This window comes from Lissotriton vulgaris, chromosome 12 (genome assembly GCF_964263255.1).
Source record: "Lissotriton vulgaris chromosome 12, aLisVul1.2, whole genome shotgun sequence".
Classification (NCBI taxonomy): domain Eukaryota; kingdom Metazoa; phylum Chordata; class Amphibia; order Caudata; family Salamandridae; genus Lissotriton; species Lissotriton vulgaris.
Genome location: NC_141700.1, coordinates 232,382,755 through 232,407,122, shown reverse-complemented (window position 1 = coordinate 232,407,122; position 24,368 = coordinate 232,382,755). Strand labels below are relative to the sequence as shown.

Below are 24,368 nucleotides of genomic sequence, written 5' to 3'. Positions count from 1 at the left end.
AGCCAGGAGGAGATGAAGCGATGGTACGACCGGAATGCCACTCTGGTAGAGCTTCAGCCTGGTCAAGAAGTGTGGGTCATGTCCCCTGTGGAACCTTGTGCGCTCAAGGACAGGTGGACTGGACCGTTTAAGGTTGTGGAGAAGAAGAGCGATGTCACCTACTTGGTGGACTTGAAATCTCCCAGGAACCCCTTGCGGGTCCTGCATGTCAACCGTTTGAAGCCCCACTTAGAAAGGTCCGAAGTGGGCATGCTCCTAGCTACAGATGCTGGAATGGAGGAGGAGAGTGAGCCTCTTCCTGACCTCCTGTGTGCTAAAGAGCAAGACGGGTCAGTGGATGGTGTGGTCCTCTCTGACACACTGACCCTTGAGCAGAAACAGGATTGTCGCCACCTGTTGGGACAATTCCCGGATCTGTTTTCCTTGGTTCCGGGTGTCACTCATTGGTGCGTCCATGACGTTGACACCGGAGACAGCCCTCCTGTGAAGCACAAGGCTTACAGGGTGACTGACAAGGTTCGAGCATACATTACGGAGGAGGTCTCCAAGATGTTTGCGTTAGGGGTGGTTGAGTCCTCTAGCAGTCCTTGGGCCAGCCCAGTGGTCTTGGTCCCGAAGGCTACAGCGCCTGGTGCTTCACCGGAACTCCGGTTCTGTGTGGATTACCGAGGACTCAATTCGGTCACGAAGATTTACGCGCACCCCATCCCCAGAGCTGATGAGCTCATAGATCGGTTGGGGGCTGCCTGGTACCTTAGTACGTTTGATCTAACGTCTGGGTACTGGCAGATTGCCTTGACTGATGGGGCAAAGGAGAGGTCCGCATTCTCCACACCAGATGGGCTATACCAGTTCCGGGTGATGCCCTTTGGGATGAAGAATGCCCCTGCCACCTTCCAGAGGTTGGTCAACCAGGTCTTGGCTGGGCTGGAGGATTTCAGTGCCGCCTACCTGGACGACATCGCAGTGTTCAGCGCCAGCTGGGAGGAACACTTGCGCCACCTCCAGGAAGTGTTGTTGGCCCTGCGCAGAGCAGGCCTCACAATCAAAGCCAGTAAGTGCCAGATTGGGCAGGGTTCTGTGGTGTACTTGGGGCACCAAGTAGGGAGCGGCAAGGTTGCCCCCCTGCAACCCAAGATTGATACCATCCTGGCTTGGGTGCCGCCCAAAACCCAAACTCAGGTGAGAGCCTTCTTAGGACTCACGGGTTATTACAGGAGGTTCGTCAAGGATTACGGTAACATTGTGCACCCCTTGACTTCGCTGACTTCCAGGAAGCAGCCACGAAACGTGATCTGGACTGATGCCTGTCAAACGGCCTTCGACACCCTGAAAACTGCAATGTGCACAGCACCTATACTCCAGGCACCCGACTTCTCGAAAGAATTTATTGTCCAGACGGACGCTTCAGAGCATGGCGTGGGGGCTGTCCTAGCTCAGGTGAATGAAGAGGGCAGAGACTTGCCTGTAGCCTTCATCAGTAGGAGGTTACTTCCCAGGGAAACGAGGTGGAGTGCGATAGAGAGAGAAGCATTTGCTGTGGTCTGGGCGCTGAAGAAGCTAAGACCCTACCTGTTTGGGACTCACTTCCGGGTTCAGACAGACCACAGGCCCCTCAGATGGTTAATGCAGATGAGGGGTGAGAATCCGAAACTGTTGAGGTGGTCCATTTCCCTACAGGGGATGGGCTTTACGGTGGAACACCACCCTGGTACAGATCACGGCAATGCTGATGGTCTGTCCAGATTTTTTCGCCTTAGTGATGAGGACTCCCTAGGTCAAGGGTAGTTCTCCCCACATTTCAGCTGGAGGGGACACGTGTTAGACCTGACATCATTGGCTTGAGTCTCTCCTCCATTTTTTCTGTTTGCCTCCACTGTTTTTCGATGTTTTGCTGGATAATGCTTTGGGCGCCGTGCCACTGCTGATCAGTGCCACAGCGCAAGTGCTCCCGATGTTAAATTGATGTATCGATTGTATCCATGTTTGGCTTATTTGGTTTACTGTCAGTCCCTAGTCTAGTGCACCAGGAGTGCCGGGGATTGTAAATCCAAATGCCGCTCGTGGGCTTGCAGCACGTGTTGTGCCACCCACCAGAGCGGCCTCGTAAAAGAATGTCTACGGGTCGGTCATTGCGAGACCCACGTGCAGTCTAGTACTGACACGCGGACTGTGCAAGTATGCTGACTTGCCAGTCCCTCAAACCTTCCCTTAACTTCATGTTAGTCACCCCTATGGTAGGCCCACGGGCAGAGTGCGTTGTAAGTATAAGGTAGGACACGCCTGACCAAGTTGGCATGTCCTGATAGTGAACAACAGCCATCTTCGCTCTTCACTATTGCGAGGTAACCTGCTCTCCATTAGTTAGAATGGGCCGCCGGGATTATTAATGCTATGATCCTAGTTGGCTCGGGGAGTATGGTGCAATGTCGAGTTTGGTATCCCTGAACTCGGGGTTTAATTACACATCTGTTGGTGTGGGTGGTTTTTGGACTCTGGGTTCGAAAATAGCACTTTTAGAAAGTGTCTATTTTCTTGTCTAACCATTTCTGGTTTCTGCTAGTCTTGCGTGTGTGTGACAGGAGCTGGGTAGCTCCAGAGGTCTGGATGAGTCAGTGTGGGATGAGTGGGACATTTGCGTTGAGGGTAGGGGGAGAGTAGTTGTTGATAGCCTGCCCTGCCTGATACAATGCTGGCTCCACCTCCTGCTGGGCGTCTGAGTACCCAGCCCTGCGCAATGAATAGGCCAGGTGCTTCTGCCTGGCTCCACCCACAACAGACCCAGGATTTTGGGAAATTCCCCTGCATGGACAAAGGGATCAAAGCCAAAAAGGGGTATAAGAGAAGGACCCCTGAACCAAGAATTTAGATCACTTCTGACAAGGAACCCTGAAACCAAGGACAAGAGGCCTGCTGATCTAAGGACTTGCCTACCCCTTCTGCTGGTGTGCTGTTTGCTGGGGGGAATCCTGCAGTGCTTCTTTATTTTTGCCAAGGATCCAGGAGAGAGGAACTGTGTGTGTACTCTCACGCTTGCTAAGAAAATCTCCAAGGACTGGAAGAGTGCCAGTCTCCTGCTGAAGTCACAGGGCTAAAGGACTTCATCTGCTTAAAGTGCTATTTGCTGGAACCTGTGAATCCAGCACCTCTGAAAGAGCCAGCAATCTCGACGCCGACGGACGTTGCCGAAACCAGCTCGACACAGTGAGTGACGGCTCAAGTGTCCCGCTTCCTCGAAGCCGGCCGTCGGGCCCGATCGACGCCAGCAGCAACGCCAGTGAGTAGTGAGTTCGGCTCCAGCTCCAAGGGACCTCGTGTCTACACCGCTGCTGATCGCATCGCCCTCGTGCACTCTCGACGCCGTGAGCGCTGCTCACTCTTTGCAACCGCATCATCGACGACGACGCCTGCTGAGGCCTGATCGACACCGAAGACGCGACGCCGGATTGCTCGACGCCGCTGATCATCGTGTGCTTCATTTTCCAAGGTACTGTGTTGTTGGGGGTCCGTGGGACTCCGGGCTCGACGTAGCGCTCCTCGCGGTCGACGCCAAACCTTTGGATTAGCTTTGTCTCGACGTCGTGTAGCTCCCGTGTGGGTTACCTCGTTACTAAGAACTGTGTTGCCAAGAAGAAGATTTGCTTTGATACTAAAGACTTTGTGCTACAGAAGAAACTACCTTGAACCGTTATTCCCTTCCTAGAGTATTTATTAAGATTGTGTACATTTTTGTCGTTATTTGGTCTTGTGCTAAGCCTTATATAAAAATACTTATTTTTATAATACTACTGTGTCGTGTCCATTTGTAGTGTATTCACTTTATTACTGTATGTGGTCATAAATGCTTAACGCACAGCCTCCGAGATAAGCCTATCTGCTCTGCCAAGCTACCGAGGGGGTGAGCAGGGGTTATCAAAGGGTGTGATCGCCTTGCCCTGACTAGAAAAGGTGTGTCCCTATTTGCCAGAAGTGTATACCTCTGCCAACTAGAGACAGCCGGTTCTAACAGCTTCAATTTGAGGTGTTGAGATAGTAGACTAAGTTGCATTATGTATTCCTAAAGGGTCATCCAATTCAGAAGAGATCACCCTATCAGAATCTTTGACTTCCAGTTCCTAACTCTAAGAAAAAGGAATTATCTAACCAAAAAGAGACGAGCCTCAAATTGATTACAGAGGTCAAAGTAAAAGCAACCTATATAAGGTATACATATAAGTTTTTCTCTTTAATTATAACTTCACTTGACAGTTTTAAATAAAACTACTCCACGAATCTAGAATCAAGAACCACTTGTATGCCCCTAAAGAGTTCCTTAAAGTATTAAATTGTAAGTCCTAGAACACGTTTTTCTGTGTGTAAAATGTTATAGTAGTCAGAAAATATTTATGGTAGGAGGATGTGATAACTCAATGTTAAATGTATACGATAACAAAAGAACAATTGTAATTAAGTATACTAATTGTATGTTTCTTTTATTAAATAGAATGTGTCCTGATGAAGGTGTAAATACAAATGCCGAAACGCTGCGTCGACAACCTGTATCTCTGTTTTTAATGTTTTTTATGTGTATTCACACTTTTTAACTTGATTATGTGGCACTCTTGTGAATAATGTTGTAATGTATTGAATACATTGTGCAATTTTTCTTAAGAACAAAACATTTTTATTATGTCTTTCCCATTTGTTTCTGAATTTGTTAACGTGGTACTAGTGGGTTCTTGAGTAAACCGTGGAAGTATAATACTGTCTTTTTCTTCATGGAAGCATAGGGACTAGCCTTGTTTGTCTATATCCTTCTCCTTGTCCCTGATTGGAATATTAAGGAGACCTCCTTTTTCTTTTTTATTTGAAAATAATAAATAAACATTAGGGCATAATCGCAGACATGATAGAGATGCCTAAACCTCCAATGCATGCTTTCAAGAAAGCTAAAAACATTAGAGACTTTGTAGTTCGCTCACTGTTGGACACGCCGCCTACCATTCGATCCAAGAATTATGGAACCTACCTATGGTGGTAGTACACTTCAAATGTATGAAATGCAAAGCATGCTCTATATGCCAAGAAACTAAAACATTGACACACAACAACATGACAATAACTCTCAAATCATTCACAAATTGCAATACGAGTGAAGTCATATACGCCATCATTTATAACGGTGGGCGAGCAGCTACGCTCCGTGCACGGAGTGTGCGTAGTGCTGGCTTCTATGCATTTTGCGTTGCAGGCGTAGAATTCGGCACTACGCACGCTCCGCAGACGGAGCGTAGCTGGCCGCCACCCGCCTCCCTCCCGCCCTCCCTAAATACTTTAATTTAAACGTTAGTAATAATTAAAAGGCACTTACCTTGCGCGCCGCTGCCCGCCGCGTCTCCGGGTCTCCCTTTCTTCATCTGCGCCGTCTTGGGTAATAATGCGCATGCGCGGGCGGCCGCGCATGCGCATTTCTCACGAGAAATGCGCATGTGCGGCCGCCCGCGCATGCGCATTAATACCCAAGACGGCGCAGATGAAGAGAGGGAGCCCCGGAGACGCGGCGGGCAGCGGCGCGCAAGGTAAGTGCCTTTTAATTATTACTAACGTTTAAATTAAAGTATTTAGGGAGGGCGGGAGGGAGGGAGGCCTGCGGTGCGTAGTGGGGCTACGCGGAGTGCGGAGGTGGGCGTAGTTTCTCGCCCACTTCACGTAGCTCCGCGAAGCCCCTCTACGCCCACTACGCCCAGGGCTAATCATTTACCCTTGTGGCCTTATGCATGTCGGTCAAACCAAACAAAAGGCAAAAAATCGCATTCTACAACACTGCAGCAGGATTAGATGCCACACTAGGGTGCTCCCTGAGTAGAACATTATACAACAAACAACCACACACCTGAATCTATGAAATGGTTGATAATTGAGAAAATCACCCTGGGGCCACTGGATGGTCATTTGAATTCCATTATGAATACCAGGGAATGCAAATGGATGTATTATTTTGACACAGTCCGTAATGGACTGAATGAAACAGATGCCACATATGCCCAGATGGCAGTTCTAGACCCAGAATAAAAACCAGTAAGAGACATTAAACACTGATTTGATATTGCAAAGATCATGATAACATGAGCGCAGACATCGCGGTCACCAAGGGTATTGTACTGTGCATTATCTACCATAGTTATGTATAATCCATTACATATGTTGTCTTTATCCATCTAGCATTACTAAATCAAGGAGGCTGCACATGTTGTGTATACTTATCTAACATCATATATCCAGGAAATAATAATGTTCATGATACTGTGATGTAAATATATTGAATCCTGTTGTGTCTTCCTAACTTAACAACGTGCTGCTGTTTGCCCTAACAAACCTGTTATTATAGATTTCAGTAATAGCCGTCATACTAGAAGTAGCAACACGTCCATGTAAGAAATATTCCCCAGGCCACAGCCTCACCCGGGCCTCCTGTTCCCCTGTTGAAATTTTTTACACCTATGATTGGTGGCATGCCAATATCAAATTATTACTCTCTACCGCTGGTGTGGATAGAAGTAACAACGGTTGGCAACCACCGTCTAGACATTCAGATAACTGAATTGCCACACTCCAGTAGGGAAGCACAAACGATAAAACGATTGAAACACAACTTTTTTGTGACGCCACCGCATGATAGATTCCTGATTGGCTGAGGTGAAACGAGCCCCCGAGCAGCATGCAGCGCCTGCACCGTGTGAGCCGTCCTAATAAGCAGTGCGAGTCGGGCGGCTCACTCTGACTCGAGCAGCGACGGTGGCGGTACGCAGGTAGGGATACGCTCATAGTGGTCCATGTTTATTTGTTTAAATCCGAGATCTGACTTAACTTTTATATGAACGAGCACGTCTCATGTGTCCCCGGCGGCATTTTTGAAGTTAACTTAACAGTACAATTTAAGAGCACGTTATGAGTGTTCCCTGCTGCACGTCTGAATCTGTGATGAGTCATTTGTAGTGGGCTTATGTACATTACCATCCCAAGTGCTAACTGCCATTTATTTATACTTTTTCTTAATTTCTGGGCCGCATACGAGACATTGAATACCACATTGATTGCGCTAAGCGCGATTGGAATGGCCTCAAACACAGTTAAATATAATGGCGATCTCACCCTAAGAAATTTGTGTAATAACCACCCCTTAACACTCATGAACTAATTAACTTGCATCGCGTCTGTCCCACATACGACCCTTGGCGGACTGATGTACGCCAGAAGCAATAACGCTCAGTGTATATTATGTCAATAAAAGCAGCCAGTGTGCCCCTTTTTGGGCTTGCGACCCTTATGATCTAGATATAGATTATTACACAAAGAGTGGGCATCTTGAGTTTTCAAGTCAACTATCACCCATAGATTATTACACCGATGTCCAGATAGTATAACGATGACTAAAACACCACGTTTGAAGTGGCACGCAAGAATTTCCAGCTTTCTCATTAGGTTAACCAAGCCTATACTCGGGCATGTGTTATTCCTCTGAGACAATACATGTAAAATGTATACTTTAGCGAGCATGACAGAATCCCATTAGTCTGTGTTAACCTATTCGCCGCCGTTTATCTTCCTCTCCCTTAGAATCACCCACGGGGCCTGACTTTCCTAGCGACCCGAAGCGGCAGATTGATAACGCTGCCCATGGAAATAGATTATCAGACTTTATACATATGAACCAGGAGATTGATACCCGGTTTCGCCCAGTCACCACCCTAGTAAGTCTCCCATACCCAAAATCGTTTCTTACATAGGACAACCCAGACATGTCTTAGATCCTAACCAAGCGACTCCTTTACATCCTTACAGATCAAACAAACAACCGAGGAACTTTTGAATGTCCCAGACAGACGGTCACTTGGAGGCCGCTCATGATGTAGGTATCAGGCACCTTGATACCCCTCAATAATGTATCTGTTCACCAAAGAACATTAGACATGATGAACATTTGAATTTTTGGATTTTTAAGTTGTCTTTTGAATTTTTGAGAAAGTCCGTTCCATTTGAAATAATTAAACACTGACCCCTATTTAACGTACCTAATCTATGACCCAGGTCAGGCAGTTTTCATGGTATACCCCGTTGAAACTCAACACTGAGTCACAGTGACAGGCTGAGGAGCCATAGTGCAGAGCACCACACTGAAATGCGTTAGTCTAACTCCTGATGCGTAGTACTTTGCAGGACTGGCTTTGGGGCCCAAGGCATTCCTGCTATGCCACTGCAGTTAAGTAATAAAATGTAAGCCTGGGCGGGGTTCGCAGAGATTTTACTCTGCAGAACTCCGCGAAGTGCCAGAAAACCTCTGCCGTGCTCCGCGGAGTTCCACCAGTGGCAGAGTCTGCTAAGTTGTGCTGCTTTCACTGATTTTTAGCACCGGGAGTTTGCCCCACGTTGTAAAATCAACACGAACTGCACTACCCATCGCACCAGAGGCCGCTGCTGGCTTCTACAGCTCGAGTAGGCATTCTACTCAAGCGGCAGCTTTCTCAACGCGAATGGCAGATTTCTCAGTGCGAGCAGTCGTGACCTGCCGCAACCGCCCACAATGAGAAATCTCGCTGGGAGGTCTAGCGTGTGATTTCTTTTTCACGCGAGCGCTCGCCAACGGTCTGTCGAGAGAAAAAACTCCGCTTCGCATCACTTCTGGGAGTTTTTCGCAACTCAGCGCGGAGTGGGTAAAACTGCAAACTCTGCCGGCAGAGCAGAATTCTTCGCCCACCCCTAATAAAATGCTGATGTTTCACCATCTAAGTGGACCACCCTTGAGAAAAGCTGGGCCCTGTTGTGCGAGGTGTTCATATGAAAAGAGAAATGTCATATTGTCAAATACTTTCCCGTGACCCGGAAATGTTGTCCACGAGCACGTTCCACGCCTCTGAGTGGTGCTGCACAGATTACCAGTCAACTGGTTACAGATGTAATGAATCACATTTACTGCACATATCTAAAGAAAGATGTGCGAAGGCTGAACAATGTCATTATTCCACTTTGATGTATGGTGAATTACTGTCTGTTTATTTATTTTCTTCAAAACTGAATATGGAGCCTTTTCGAGTTTTTAAAAAAAAGTACAAGTGGAAGCAATACATTGTATTTCAATTGTGACATTCTCTCATTGTTTCCTGCACAACAGGAACAAGAACGCGTGTATGCAGACTGCAGCTGCGCAAACAAAGACGTCGAAATCTGAGATTCAGCAAGGTAAATTGTATTTTCATGACCCGTACATATGCTAGCTAGTTGCAGTAGATTCAGAGAAGTCGAGTTAGCAATCTGCCTAACAGAAAGCACGCTAAGAAGAACATGTTGAAACACTGCCCTCCTGTGGAATATACAAGAACTTCATTAGCTCTCAGTGTGCGAGCCTGGTAGTACTGAATAATTTTTCATGGATACCAATGGTCATATTATTATTTTGTTATTTTGTATAACACGATCGTGTCCCAGGGGCTTAGGGGCGCTTTACACGAATACCGCTACCACCAGGATCTATCGCAGGAATATATTTGAGAGACGCCACACTAAAAGTGAAAAACAGACCCTTGAGAGTGTGGGATTTCATAGCCCAAGTTTCCTTTAAAGAGAAGTTTCTTTTTTTATTAAAAGTAGCATGGTATGGGGTCATACGAAGACCGGAAGAAGGGAGCTGCAGATTCTGGTAGTGCTTCCGAAGAATGACTGGTTCATGTATCATTCTCTTTTGAAGCTGGGAGGCTTCAGGAGAAAGGGTTGTGGGTTTCTTGAACCCGGTTTTAACTCCGAGACTGTCAATGTTTCAGTCAGGTAGGTGGCGGAAGAGGAATGCGGGGCCTTGTTTTAAACTGAGTTCTCACCTCAATAGAAGCGATTGCAGGGAAAGCAGGATAGGTGTGATGTGATCAATAAGAAGCTGGATCTTCCTTGTTGATTAAGCAAGTTACTTTATTGAATTAAGATGATAGATAGTAAGTTATAATGTTAACCCCATCAGGAGCAGCTGTCCTGCTGCTCAGCCCTCACCCAACTGACATTCACAAAGCACAAGCATTCCGCACAAGCATTCAACTCATCCAACATTCTACATCACAAGCATTCTAGCTAAGCAGCAGGGAGACTCAAGATACAACATATCTCCCTTCGTTATAGGAACAATTACGTTGTGAAATATAACAGATGAATTAATTAAGATAATGGAAAAATAACATATCTCCTATCGTCAAGGGAACAATTGCAAAATATAACAGATGAATTAATTAAGATAATGACCACATGAAAAGTACACATAGTCACAAACTTAAAACAATGCACATATAATGAATATGCAATATATGCAATACCATTCTACCAACGAACTTACAAAGAAGATACATCCTGAATTGCTATACCACGATTCACCCAACAACAAAAGAATACAACCCGAGACGCTATATAAAGCCTCATCTCACACACCACAGTCTGAGCAGAACGTCACATATGTTCCCTGAAATAGAGCACTATCCTTCATCATACAGCATCAAACCCAAATGACACAAGTCATACCAGTTGGCCAGACCAGAACAACAAGCAGCACCCACAGGAACATACCATAACACCAAATATATCAGGAATTAACATGTACGCTACAGACAACCAAACCAACCCTTACATAACTCAATCATACACCAGAACAAGCACTTACTTAACTCATCCATACACCAGAACGAGCACTTACATAACTCATTCGTACACCAGAATAAGCCCTTACATAACTCATTCACACACCAGAACGAGCACTTACATAACTCATTCATGCACCAGAATGAGCACTTACATAACTCATTTGAACACCAGAACGAGCACTTACATAACTCATTCACACACCAGAACGAGCACATACATAACTCATTCATATAACACAACACACACACAACAATAGTTGTGGGACAGCTCTTCTTGAATTAAACAACTTCTCAAACCAAATCCAAAACCATGTTGTGGTAAAGTTCTGCGACAAGTGTCCAAACGAAATGAAACCACATGGGCTCCACGATCTTCATAATCTTCGGGACATTCGTCCAGTTACAGCTTCCTCTTGCCACACAGAACTTCCATGAGAGGAACTCCTCCCAGCATCAAGAGTGCTCTGGTATGTCTGATTTTGTCTATTGACAACACCAAAAACTCTGTCCAGTTAGGTCTTCACCCAAACGAACTAATTACAGAAACCAACTGCCAATATTACCTGGCAGTAATCCATACTTTCCTTAGTTTTGCTGCACTTCACAGGATAACTACACATCTGACTTCCATGACTGAAAGTTAGAACAAAGAAAGTACCTGATGCGCTGACTACTGCAGAAACATTCACGGCACACCTCACAACGTCCACAAGCGTCTCCATAACGCAGCTTTTCCGATGTATACCTCACAACCTATTTCTCAAGATGGAGGCACGCACAACGACGTTGGCTCGGCTGGTTCACGGCAAAAACATGCGCGAAATAATGCCGCTTGCATCAGAAGGACATGGAGTGCAGTTCCGTCACAGAGGCCACTAGTGAGGTAAATCATAAACAATTTATACAGTCTCGTCTCGTGCCGTTTTTAAATAAATACTTCAACCGTTGAATACATCAAACCAGCGAAAATGAAAAGAAAAAAAGAAACATATTTTTTTGGTTCCTTCCTATTAGCCTGGCAAGCACCACGCTGCGGTCGATACAAATGTACCTGCCTCTCCGAGGCTCGTTTTTCGCCTCCGAACACACCCAAACTACGCAGCTGCTGATGTCAATCATGTATTTCACCTTCCTCAGCGCAGCGCACAACAGCTGGTAAATCCTTCACTAACTGAGGCTCGATTTACCGCCCCGAAATTCAAATAAACCACACCATTGCTGGTACTAGTGTATTACACTCTCCTTCACACGATTTAACATCAGCAAAACAAAGCGGTTAGTGATCTTCTTTCACAGTACACAGCGGCTCGATTTCACCTTGCCAACGCTGATAGTCAGGCAGACCTTGATCAAAAGACAACATACACTCAGCGAGGATCTGATGAGCAGGCCTTATTAAAAGGACATCAAACACATTGCTTCGAGGCTCTGATGAGCAGACCTTGTTTAAATAACAACCCATATATTGCTGCGAGGCTCGATTTGCTGCCCCCGGACCATATACAAATGACACAGCAGCTGTTAATTCCTTTGCACCGAGGCTCGATTTACTGCCCCCGAACACAAATAACTATACGCTGATGGATCTGGCAAACTTGGGTTTCAGGGCGACCGATGTTGGGTCACTGATGGGGTTTGGTTGCCAGACAGCGTTCCACAAACACTTTAGATGACTGTTAAGATTCATTTACCTTGAGATTTCCTTTCTTTCGGTTTTCTGTACTATTCATATTTCCTTTCCCTTCAAGCTTGAGCTTCTCTTCTTGATTTCATAACAGTACTGCTTAGCTTTTCATTTTTCTTTATGTTGCACGCGTAGATTCTCCCAAAAATTTCGCCAAATGATGTCATCAATAAGAAGCTGGATCTTCCTTGTTGATTAAGCAAGTTACTTTATTGAATTAAGATGATAGATAGTAAGTTATAATGTTAACCCCATCGGGAGCAGCTGTCCCTCACCCAAATGACATTCACAAAGCACAAGCATTCCGCACAAGCATTCCACTCATCCAACATTCTACATCACAAGCATTCTAGCTGAGCAGCAGGGAGACTCAAGATACAACAGTGTGATGTAATCAAATGGCTTGTGTCGTATTTCAAGGTGGGGCGCAGGACGTAGAACTGCTGTGAGCAGGGTTTAGTGTGCTTTGTGGGTGCCTGAGAGGAGTGAGGTACCGTAGGCGAGTCTGGAGGGGAGACGTCTATTACAAAGCAGGCATTACATCGTAATGCATTTATAACGCAACATTTTAATAGATTGAGTTGTGATGGTAGTCTTAGTGTATTTCTATGATCATGCAATGTACTGGTAAGCGTTGTAAAATCATGTGTTGTAATGGTAGATGCGTTGCAAAAACTGTGTTGTAAAAGCATGCATTGTAATAGTTTGCGTTGCATCATCATATATTCAATCTGGAGACACAACGCCAGAATAACTGATTTTAAATCCTGTTCCGGATTGAGTAGCCTAATCCCCCAGATTAGCCTCATTTGGAACCGAGAATGGCCGTAATTTGAATCTCGACGCTCAGGTGATTCTCGAGGATTAAGCCAAGTGACATGGTATTCTGAACAAAGTTGGGCTGCCACCAGTAAGAAAATGAGTACTGGTGCCTAGGGCACTGTTCAAAAGCCTGTGGCCGCTGAAATTAAATGTTGGTGCACAGAATACCAAGGCTGTAGTGTCCTAACTCCACATCATGCCTTTTTAATTCACTGCTAGACACTCCCTGCCCTTTTATCTCATTCTTGCAGATTCCTGTTTCTCCCTTTGGGATGGTTTTACCGTCTTTCTCATTCTCTCTCCTTCTGCTTTATGTGTTTTCTCCTTTCTTGCTCTAGGTAAATGTCTGATGCAGAAAAATGAATGGCAGTCCACAAAAATGAGTGCCGTTGGGTCCCACCGGCCACCATCGGCTCAAATTAAGGCCTGCTTCCCACTCTAGGCCAGAGAGGGATTCTGTTCATTCTTGTACATTTAGGTTAGATTTCTTCAGAGTTCAGAAAAGGAATTCAGTCCTACATGATCCTGAAAATAGCGGTCATACTCTGAGCCCCCACGCATTTTCTGAGGCGCAATATAGTGCTCTTGGATCGGGACCATTTGGCTTATAACCTGTAGTCGTTTTAACATAAGGCCATTGAGTCTTCGGACCTTGATAGAGTATAATGTTATATAGACAGGGCCACAAGCCTTACGCAGCAGTCAGAGACCAAAACAAGCCAAACAATGCTGAAATATGCAGCACTTTCTGTGGTATTAATATATGGCTGTTTTGCCATTTTAGCTCACTTTGAAACAGAGGAAGTCTCAAAATTATAGAAAATACAAGGAGTTTTGTAAAAGGGAACGTTAGACACATTTAGGAATTCCAATTCACAAGGTACTCCTCAAACCTGAAAACTTTTTTCATGCGTAGATGCATATAAATATTACAAATACCCTTTTGATAGACTATACTCACTACCTTCCAGGATAAAATAGTGTACATAAAACATACCCGGTTGCAGGCAGTGAAAATAAACTCTTATGCTACACTTCTTGCAATAAAAAGGGTTACCTCTTTTTATCTTTTGAAATAACTGCTTCTTTGTCTGTGGAGTAACATGAATGTGCATGAAAAATAAAAATAAAGGAAAGCATGATTATAATCGGGACAAGATTTTCAACTCATGGGCGCCTGAATACAGTAATCAACAGCTGAAAAATGTCATATACGCGTGTGACGCTATCGCGGCCAGCGGTCTCTTCGGTCCGAAAGTACCAGCCGACATCTGTCTTTACACATTGTGTCCGCACCATATAGAGTGACCCTGTCCCCATTGGATTGGCCCATCTTAAATATGCCAAATCCCTGACCATGCTACCAGACAGTGTAGTTCCAATCTAACTAGTCCCTGCACTGCAACACTCTTTCCTTCTTGGGTGGCAGTGACCTCGCCTTGTGCCAGCGCTTCATGCTCAGTGGCTGATTATAGGATCTTAGGGCACCCCATTCACCGGTGTCCACTTTGCAGTATCAAACATCATAATACGACACAATTTGACCATAACAGGCCCTTCTAAAGTCCTGGGGCCCATCCTTATGTCCCTGCCACAAAGGTGTGGCAATATCCACTCAGCTCCCCGGCTCTAGATACTGATTTGACTGCTTCCTGATGAAGGCACTTATGCCGTAAGGCACGTAGCTATTATACAGTCAGTCATTACACCGTCAAGTCAACTATAACATGATCTATATCTGTTCTTTTCTACAGAATGATTTAACATGTTTTTTCTATCTTCTGCTGTATATATCAAAATAATTGCTGATTGAAAATGATATCCTCTATGTTATAGATGTACTAAATGACTTTATCAAATGCTACATCCACATCAATTTATGTATAAATGAATGTTTAGGACACCCTTTAAATCGATGTTTAATATATTATCATTACTTTCAATTCCTAATATTTCTCTTTTATAATATTGTATACAATTTATCCATGACTTAATTGTAATGATGTATGATGGTTAGAAAGTTTGTATGCCCGCTGACCTATTTGAAATAATCCTTGCTCAAGTATGCTCTCAAATGTATAGAAGCTATGCTTTGCAAACTGTCACCCTCTGTGTTGACCCCTTTGTACCATGTGTGTGATAAGATAACTCCACAATTATGTGATTGGTTGGGCGAATGAGCTGCAATAATGCTTCAAGAAACTAGGGTCACTGATATGTACAATCTAGGTTTGAACACCCCACTTTTACCAGTGCCACATTAACTACTGGTAGTGGCCACCCTATTGGCGACTCATTGACAGCTACTGATTGGTACACGCTGGGACATCTTCAGAGGAAGTATGTAAGCTTTTTTCATCTCTTGTACAGACATTTGCATGGCCTGCTCACGCTGATCTCTTGGGAGCTAATGTTACACTTCTAAACTATTTCTTTAAACCTGGTGGTAGCTCTAGTGATATGTTGATAACTAGTGATCAGGTGATTTTAAGTGATCTCCTGGGCAATACACACCCAGAAGATGTATTGATTTTAACTCAAAAGTTGCTAAATAATACTTGTAAATCTACACTTGCGTGGGATGTTGTGAGAAGTTGGCCTGGTATATGATGCCCAATAATGTAAGTGGGCACCTTGCACCAGTCCACACAACCCTTATGGTGATTTAAGAGGTCTTAGACAACCAGAGAAAGCTCTCTAAGTGGTAGCTGTAGAGAGCAGCCTTCAGGCTTAGTCTTGAAGGAGGGTAAAGCAGCTTGTTTTACCAGAATGCAATCTTATAGTATGGATTAAATGAAAGAGAACCACACAAGGTATTTATAAAGATATGTATTTATTATATCATACTCTCTAGTATGTTACGGTATCCCCCACATGGAAATATACACAAAGCACATAATATTATAGCAAATAGCACTAATACACAGTGTGCCCGGGGTATGGGACCAAACCATATACTAAGAAAGTGGTATGAGAACTATGACCGGACTCAGTACAATGTCGAGAGGCTGTAGAATCGCTGGGGACCTAGGAATCGCCTAAGGTAAGTAGACAGAGACGCCACGGAGGACACATGCAGTGTGAGAACACAACCGCGGGCTCCGTACAACTCTATGTGTAAGCCGCAGTTGGATTTTTAAAGATTAAGGACCCTTCCCAGTGGACCCTGAAGAAACCCAGTGGAAGACAGAAGGTTGGAGAGCCACCCCACCCGTGGATACCCTAGTACCCACATTACCTACACTAGGGAAGCTGGGTGCATAGGAGTGAACTGGTGTCGGAAACTGCAGTCGAACCCTACGGGGGACTTCAGGAAAGTGCCGCCGCTGGAAGAAGAGTATGTGTCCGTGGGAATCCAAACATGGATTCTTGATGAAGAGTACCTAAAGCAGAGGGGAAAGAGTCTGAATCACTTGGGAGTGACCAGGGGCTCAGTAGACGAATGCCCACTGATGTTGGGGGCTTCAGGTTAGATGTCGATAACCTCGACTCTGCAGCTGTGGGGACCAAGCGATGCGAAGGATGACCAGGAGCTAGATATGAGCTGTCCCACAAAGGATGTCAAGTGCTGAGGGGTTGGTGTCTGTCAGGAGCACCAACAACCCTTGGTAAAAGCAACCCATGCAAGTCAAGAAGTTGCAGGAAGATGACCGGCAAGGTCCAGGCGACTAACCACAAGCAGGGGAGTCAGGGCAAGCCCAGAGCAATCAGGGGAGCCCAAAGAAGACATAGTTGACCCTCCACAGGACCCACAGGTCAAAGAAATTGAGTCACAGGAGGACCTTGTGCAGCTTTACAAAACAACTGGCAGTGTGGTTGAAGATCTTTGCATGATAAGTTGCCAGACGTTGGGCTACTTGGAGCCCAATGCACTTATTGCAGTATTGCCAACAAGCACTTGCAAAAGTACGCTCTCCTAAACCAGCTTTTATTCTGGATTATATTGTGGGCAACCCCAGAAAAAGAACTTTAACAAAAAGCTTCATTTTAGGCTTTAGGTATGCATAATTCACACTCCATTCAATGGTATTCCCACATAAAGTCTAACCTTAGGGCCATAGTGTAGTGTAGTTCCTATATTCCCAATAGGCTCTGCGCATTGGAATAACATAAACGATAGTTTAGACGTAGGACTGAGGTCGACTAGGTCTCTATTGAATATGTTAAACTTAATTATGAATGCCAGCTAGCTCAGAGGTCACTAGAATCTTTCTCGAGTGAACAGGAATGAGTTAACTTTCCTGAATAGACAAGAAGGGATTAGCTTCTGACAACCGCATAAACATGACAACTTTGCTCCCTCCAGAATAAGGAGTATATCTCCAGAGTCATGTGAAAACAATAGATAGCTATTTCACTCAGTCAATCGTGCATGCTTAGTTTCCCCAGAGTGCAGAGAAATAGAGAGACAGGCGTTTTCAATAAAAGTTGTTATTTATTGAGCAGTCCTCTTTCTCATGCAAGAGAAGTGAATTGCCACAATTGCAATACTTGTCATAAAGTAAAGTGCGTACAGTAAAAGGAGTATTATGAAATAATACTGTAAAAGCATTCATATGGTTTCTGAGCCATATGATACTTAAAACGGATAAAATATATACAATACATACAATTATAAAAGATGACTAAACGTACTCAACTGGTGCTTCTAAAATACGCCTACCCTGGTGTACCTAACCTGAGCCTAGTACATGGGAAGGAGTAAGTGAGCTACAGTTTAAGTTAAGTTAGTTTTGCCAAGAATCTGAATCAAGAATTCTCTAAGGATCTAATCAGCTCCGTACCTTGGTTTTAGAATGAAGGAGGTCTTGTATCTCTTTCTCATGCTCGATCTCCCAGCAACCCGCAAGAGTGACTGGAAACACTGGAGCTAGATTTCTCGGCAGGAGAAAAGACAGCGTCTCTCTCAGTGCGTCAAATGGGAGGGTCGGCTTCCTTCGGCACTCGCATCAGCTGGGCTTTGGGTAAGTAGATAGCCGCTCTGCTCCAAACCACCGTGTGTTGCTTAAGGCAAATGCTGGTATATTTATACCTGGAAGGTGCTGAATTTGACGTAAGGTTGGACATAAGACGTCACTAAGAACTGTCACTAAGAACTGGCAGTTCTTTCAGGACTCTCAGGAGTTCTAGAACAACTCAAAACAGAAGCAGGGGGAATTCCCGAGCTGCTGGAGGCTTGGTTTGTTTAAAGAACGCGTTGTACTTTCTAGGAGTCTAGGGAAGTAGCCTTGCCGTATTTGGACTGCATTGGCTATGACTAAATATGGATATGAGTTCTATGCCTTTATAAGGATAGGATTTGTTATAACCACATAAGGGCATGGATCGGGAATATTTAATTAGGGTCCTAGATACGTTCACAACAATAGGTATGGAATCACTTTGGAGCGATCCCTCCACCATAAAGGCTGGAACAAGAGTGATTTAAGACCTCATATGATTGAACAACAACATAGAAACAGCAGCTCTGGAAGTCTTATGGTAACCTTTCTATCCACAAGTGCATCCCAGCATTTGAACCCCAGATGGATGCCATTTCCCCCCACTGAGCCAGAACTTTATGTATTAAGTTTATGATGGGTTCTCTTCAGGTAGGCCAGTTTTTCTTTTATGTAAACGGAAGCAGAACTAAGGATGCACAGGCCCTTTGTCCCACACTTAGGAAAAAAATAGAAGCTATAGATCATCTACTATTCTTCTCTCTGCTGTGCAAAAGATTTAGAAGCACATGGGCCAGATCTCTCAGTGTACATTAAGGAATTAGGCACTATCCAGCTGCTTCCAGGATACTACAGGCTAATACTGATCCCATCATTGTTTATACTGTGAGTAGATATCTATATGCAGTTTGGGGCAAGGAAGTGGTTGGGGTATCCTTTATAAATCAGCTTATTCTAAATGCTCTAAGCTCTACCTCTATTAACAATTGGTACAGCTACCTGATTTCCAGAAACGTTCTTAAAATCTTTCATTTTACCATCGATCTTGAAAGTATTTTTAAGATTTGTTGTATAAGCTATTACTTAATTGTATGAGGTGTGTGATCTTTGCTAAAAATGTATATGATTTATCTGCTGCCTGTGTGAGGTTTCTAATTCTATGTAGATTTACATCTAGTACTGCTACTTTATTTTTTATATATTTTTATGCTTTTAAAACAAATTATTTTTTGAGGTAATTGAGGTTTTATTCTGTACAATGAGGGCCTGATTCACAAAAGGCCTCAGCACTTGTGGCGGAGGCCCGCAGTCGTGGGAGAGTGTTGCATTTGAGGCGGAATCTCCGCAATGCAACATTTCATGTCAGAGATTCTGCCTCCGGTGTGGAGACTCTCTCACGACCGCAGGCCGCCGTCCATGAGTGCGGAGGCCATTTGTGAATCAGGCCCCGAGTTTTACCTTCATATGAATTGTGATATTTCAAAGTGGTAGATCAATGTAATATGTAAAATGTATCCTTTTTCTCATTTTTTATATACAATGATTATTTTTTATTGTATTTATTGATACATACGTTCAGTGTTACTGTTTTTATGGTATCTGTGTATGTTGTATGGAGTTTTATCCCTGAAATAAATATGATAACGAATGAAAGGTATGTCTTGCGTTGAGGCGGCTTTGATGGAGACGTGGGAGGAGGGTGAGTTGTTTCAGATCTTGGGTGCATTGTGAAAATCCTACTTAATTAAACGGGTCCCTTCTGCCACTTATGCCTCACTTATATGGTTATCTTAATATTCTCAGTCCTTCTCGCACCAGACATGATGACTCTTTGAAGATTCATTTTTCTTCCTAACCACATCCTTCCCAAAGTGTTATGGATGCATTTAGGCCCACATGCATCATTGTTTCATTTTGCACTTCCTAATTTGCGATTTTTAGGGAATCGCAAATTAGGAAATGCAAAATGGGATGCATGTACATTTTCTCAAAATATTTGAGAATCGGTAAAAATCGCAATTTTTACCGATTCTCAAATATTATGCGATTAGCAAAGTGCGAATTCGCTATTCCCATTCATTTCTATGGGCTAAAATGCCCACAGGAATGAATGGGAATTGCGAATTCGCACTTTGCTAATCGCAAATCCTGATTGCATTTCAAGGGTGGAGAGGGGGGTTCAAATGACACCCCCCTGCACCCATGAAATGTTGTTTTCGCATCATGTTGCACACACACATGTCCTAAGGACATGTGTGTCCGTAACATGAATGTGTAAAAAATGCTTTTGCAGCGTTTTTAACACTTTTTGCAAATTTACCGAGTGGTTCAACCACTCGGTAAATTTGAAACCCTAATTGCGAATTCGCAATTATAAAAGTAATCATGCATTGCTTTTAAGAAATCGCAAATTTGCGATTTCTTAAAAGCAATTGCATTTTTAGAAATCGCAAAAATGTGCGATTTCTAAAAATGCTTGATGCATTCCAAAAAGCATTTTTGGAATCGCAAACGGCCGATTTTAAGGAATCGCACCGTTTGCGACTCCAAAAATGCTTGATGCATGTGCCCCTTAATTCTCACTTATTTGTGATGCTTCTCTTTGGTTGCCACACTTACCTTTTTTTTTTAAAGCGATAGAGCCAATGCAAAATCGTTGTTAGGCCTAATGTATCTGGAATTTGTCAAACAACATCACACTACAGTCAACATTTTTGTATCCTTCTACACAAGACAATCAACCATTATTGACTGTGATGTGCTGGTTGACCAGAATATGAACAGACAAATGTTCAAAGGTGTAATTAAACTGTGGAAGATTATAATACTCTGAGAGCCCTCTGAAGTCTCATACAACCATAATATCAAAATACAGCAAGTACCAAAAATATTGAATAATTAAGTGTGAATTTACGAAGCAACGGACTCGCGCTGGAGCAGATGATGATCAATGCACTTCAATTTTATATTTCCTTCATACAGCTTCGATAACGCAACAAGCAGAGATTAGGACACATGATGTTACATAAGGCTCTAGATAGCTAACAAGCAAGTGTTCATCTCTTCTCATGCAAAGAATGCCAGGAGACTTTGAAGACTTGTTTCAGGGGGGTGCCATAGAACACTGACTTCACTAAATGCGTAGGTCTTGCTTATCCGTGCGAAATTCAGAACAAGGCTACACTTACTCAAAAAGACAGGCTGGTCGGTAGTGTCGGCTCGCAGACTTGTCTTAAATTATCATACTAAAAGGACGTTAACGTCTAGGACCTAGAGCGGCGCAGTCCGATACAGACTTTGGTGCTCCCCAATTGGTCTTGTCACTAAAAAACATAGTGATTATTCGATAATCAATAATGAGACATTTTTCAAGAATGACAGACACTAGTTATGATTTGAAATGTAGCTATGTGTCAAAATACACGAAATACGCCACCAGTAAGTTTAGCAGAAAAGCGTACAAGCCATAAGTACAAATAACTCAATAAAGTTCCGTATAGATTCACCTTTTAAAGGTGGGGAATAGGGGGTTCCAGGGTACAGATAGATGCACGTCCTTTTATAGGAATTTAGACAAAAGGCCTGATTTGGATCTCGGCGGATGACTTACTCCATTACAACATTAACGGATATCACGTCCACCGAAATATACATCCTTTCGGATATAATGGGATTTATTTTTCAGCAAACTGGATATCTGTCACCGCTGTGACTGAGTAACCCGTCCACCGAGATCTAACTCAGGCCCAAAGACTTTCATACATTATACATAAGTACATGGTTCTCAGGCTATGCACCAATAAGGTACAAGCAAGAGGAGACATTTTACTACAGAATACATTTGGATGCTCTCATAGTAGTTACGTGGGATTTAGTTTTTTCAAGCATACTATGCCGATAGCTTGGGACAGCTAGAACATTCTTGTTTAAGTACAGTGCAGAGAGAAGCCTCTGGGAATGTTCTTTAGTTGTTGTCATAAACCTACACTTTTTTATTTGAAAAGAAACGTCATCACGTGGTACACTATGATAAATATTCAAGATGGAGGACAGTGTAAACAGATTAGGTTAGCATAAGCCAAGTTTGTACTGCATTGAAAGTGAGAAAAGGGAAACCGCTCTCACAGTAGTATGTTTAAAATATGTGTTAATGTGCAATAATGCAAAGGCTTTGGTAGAACTTAAAGCAAGTGTAAAAACGATTTTACAGTTTGTAGACTGCTGGCCCTGAGTATAGAAGTAGAACTGTCTGAGTGAGTGACAGAAAGAGGGTAGCACCCATTTAATTATTTAACCCATGTTGGTCCTCAGCTTGCCTCCTTAGTCACCATCCTAAGTTCTAAATCAGAACTAGTTTCATGAGGATTCGCATTAGGGCTGATAAAAACCAATGAAAGAATTGATAATTGGCCAGGTTTTGTGACTTGCATCAGGTTCAGTCTTTAAAACTTTGTTCCGTGTCCGCAATTTAAAGTTAATATTAATCTCAACACAACATTTGATGGTAAAACTAGTGACCCAAATCCTGAGTATGTGTGGATAATAAACGCCGATAACAAGAATATCATTTGTGGCAGCTATACATTTTAGGAATATTTTATATATGTTTCTGAAATGAATCTGTACATTTTAGGAGTACTTTAATCCATAATTTTTTTTATTTATTCGGTTGAATGTGCTATATGTTGCTTATACAAAGGAATGTTATTGTTCATATGTGTTTTTTAAACTAAACTAAAAATGATTTTTATTCAATTGAGTATCAAACATTTTGAGTTTAGGAAGAGCTTGTTATTTTCGTAAAAATGTCAGTGAATTCTAATAACTCAAATGGCAAATACATCACTTGTACAAGTTGTTGATGGCTGGAGTGTTTGCTCAGAGTTTCATGGTCACTACTGACTTTTGTAGCAGTCTCCAGGTTTTGGGTTTCCATCACAACAAGGCCAGCTCGGCCTTCCGTCCTTCCTAGATTAGTAAAATGCGTAAAGTTGTATTCGGTAGTTGTAATACCTGTTGTTGGGAGTGTTTATACATGACAGCCACGGTATCCAAAAACAAGTTGCTAGCATCCATCAACCACTGTAGAAATCTGTTGACATCTACAAAGCAAATAACAACAAGGCATTTTGTTATCTGTATGAAGGGCATTAATTAAACTGCAAAGGCTGCCACTGCATCTTATTAACTAAATATTTCACCTGATTTTATATTTTTAGGAGGAATCCAATTTGCTGTCCAGAGCACTGAAAAAGCAGCAGCCAAATCAAGATCTTCAAATCCGAGGCCCAGCCGGACCAGAAATAACACAGGGCAAACATCTGACCTCTCTATAAGCTCTCCAGAAACCGAAAAGTCACCTACAGAAGATCCTTTCACACCTCCAATATTATCATAGAGAAACATTTTGTTTGCATGCATCGCCATTTCCAAATGTCTTTGCTGTAGTCTATGTTGCATAGTTTTTCATAATAATGTTCTATGAGAAATGTTCTCACCTATCTCTCTAAATATATCATCTCTGTCCACCAAAACCGGTGTCCGCACTCCTCCTTTTTGACTTTTTAACCACCTTTCATACAGCTGATCACAACATACTCCAGGTAACCACATACATTTAGGCGTTGCTGGTGTTGTGCCAGCCTTCCATTCTTCTTATTCTTGCACCCATTCTGGCACGCTTCCGATGTGCGCCTCACTGCCAGGGACAAAGCTCTGCCTCTTGCCTCCACCTTTTCACTCTCCTACAACTTATCCCACTGACACTGTCTGATCCATCAGCTTCTTCTACGAGCTGTTTACAAACTGCATTAAATTCGTCTCCTGCCCACTATTAACAAATGCAGCCTAGGCCAGACAAGACTTCTATCTCTGTGTCAACCACTACTAGATGGTCATGTGATGCTTGTTTTACTGCATCAAGACCAGCAAACTTGACATCTTTTAAGGTTCCCAATCCCATTCGATCTCACTCCCACTCCTCTTTTGACTCACATTTTCTCTGTTTTCAATTTGGATGTGGAGGTTTCCCCCCACATTTATCTCCTTGCTCATCGTGTCTGCTCCACTTGCACCGGCTGAAGGCCGCTTGAGTATAAAGAGGGGCCTCTTTCGAATTGATGCATAGCATCCTTGATTGTACCTAGGAGCAATGAAAGCCTTTTTAACATGCCTGAATAAGTTATAGTTCCTCCTCCTATGTTTTTGCAGGAACTGGGTTTGCCCGATTATGTCTTGGGAGGACTAGAAAGAGTCATTTGAAACCAATTT

At 43.4% G+C, this 24,368-nt stretch overlaps 1 protein-coding gene across 1 annotated transcript in view; it reads left to right on the top strand.

Annotated features, from left to right (window-relative positions):
• Positions 1–23,628, top strand: part of LOC147673844 (uncharacterized) — a 413,651-nt gene extending 390,023 nt beyond the window's left edge. Inside the window, exons 10-11 of the mRNA XM_086947727.1 lie at positions 9,149–9,216; positions 23,318–23,628. Of these exons, the coding sequence (XP_086803853.1) occupies positions 9,149–9,216; positions 23,318–23,496 (247 nt within the window). The 3' untranslated portion in view covers positions 23,497–23,628. The remainder of the gene's footprint in view (positions 1–9,148; positions 9,217–23,317) is intronic.
• Positions 23,629–24,368: the final 740 nt, after the last annotated feature.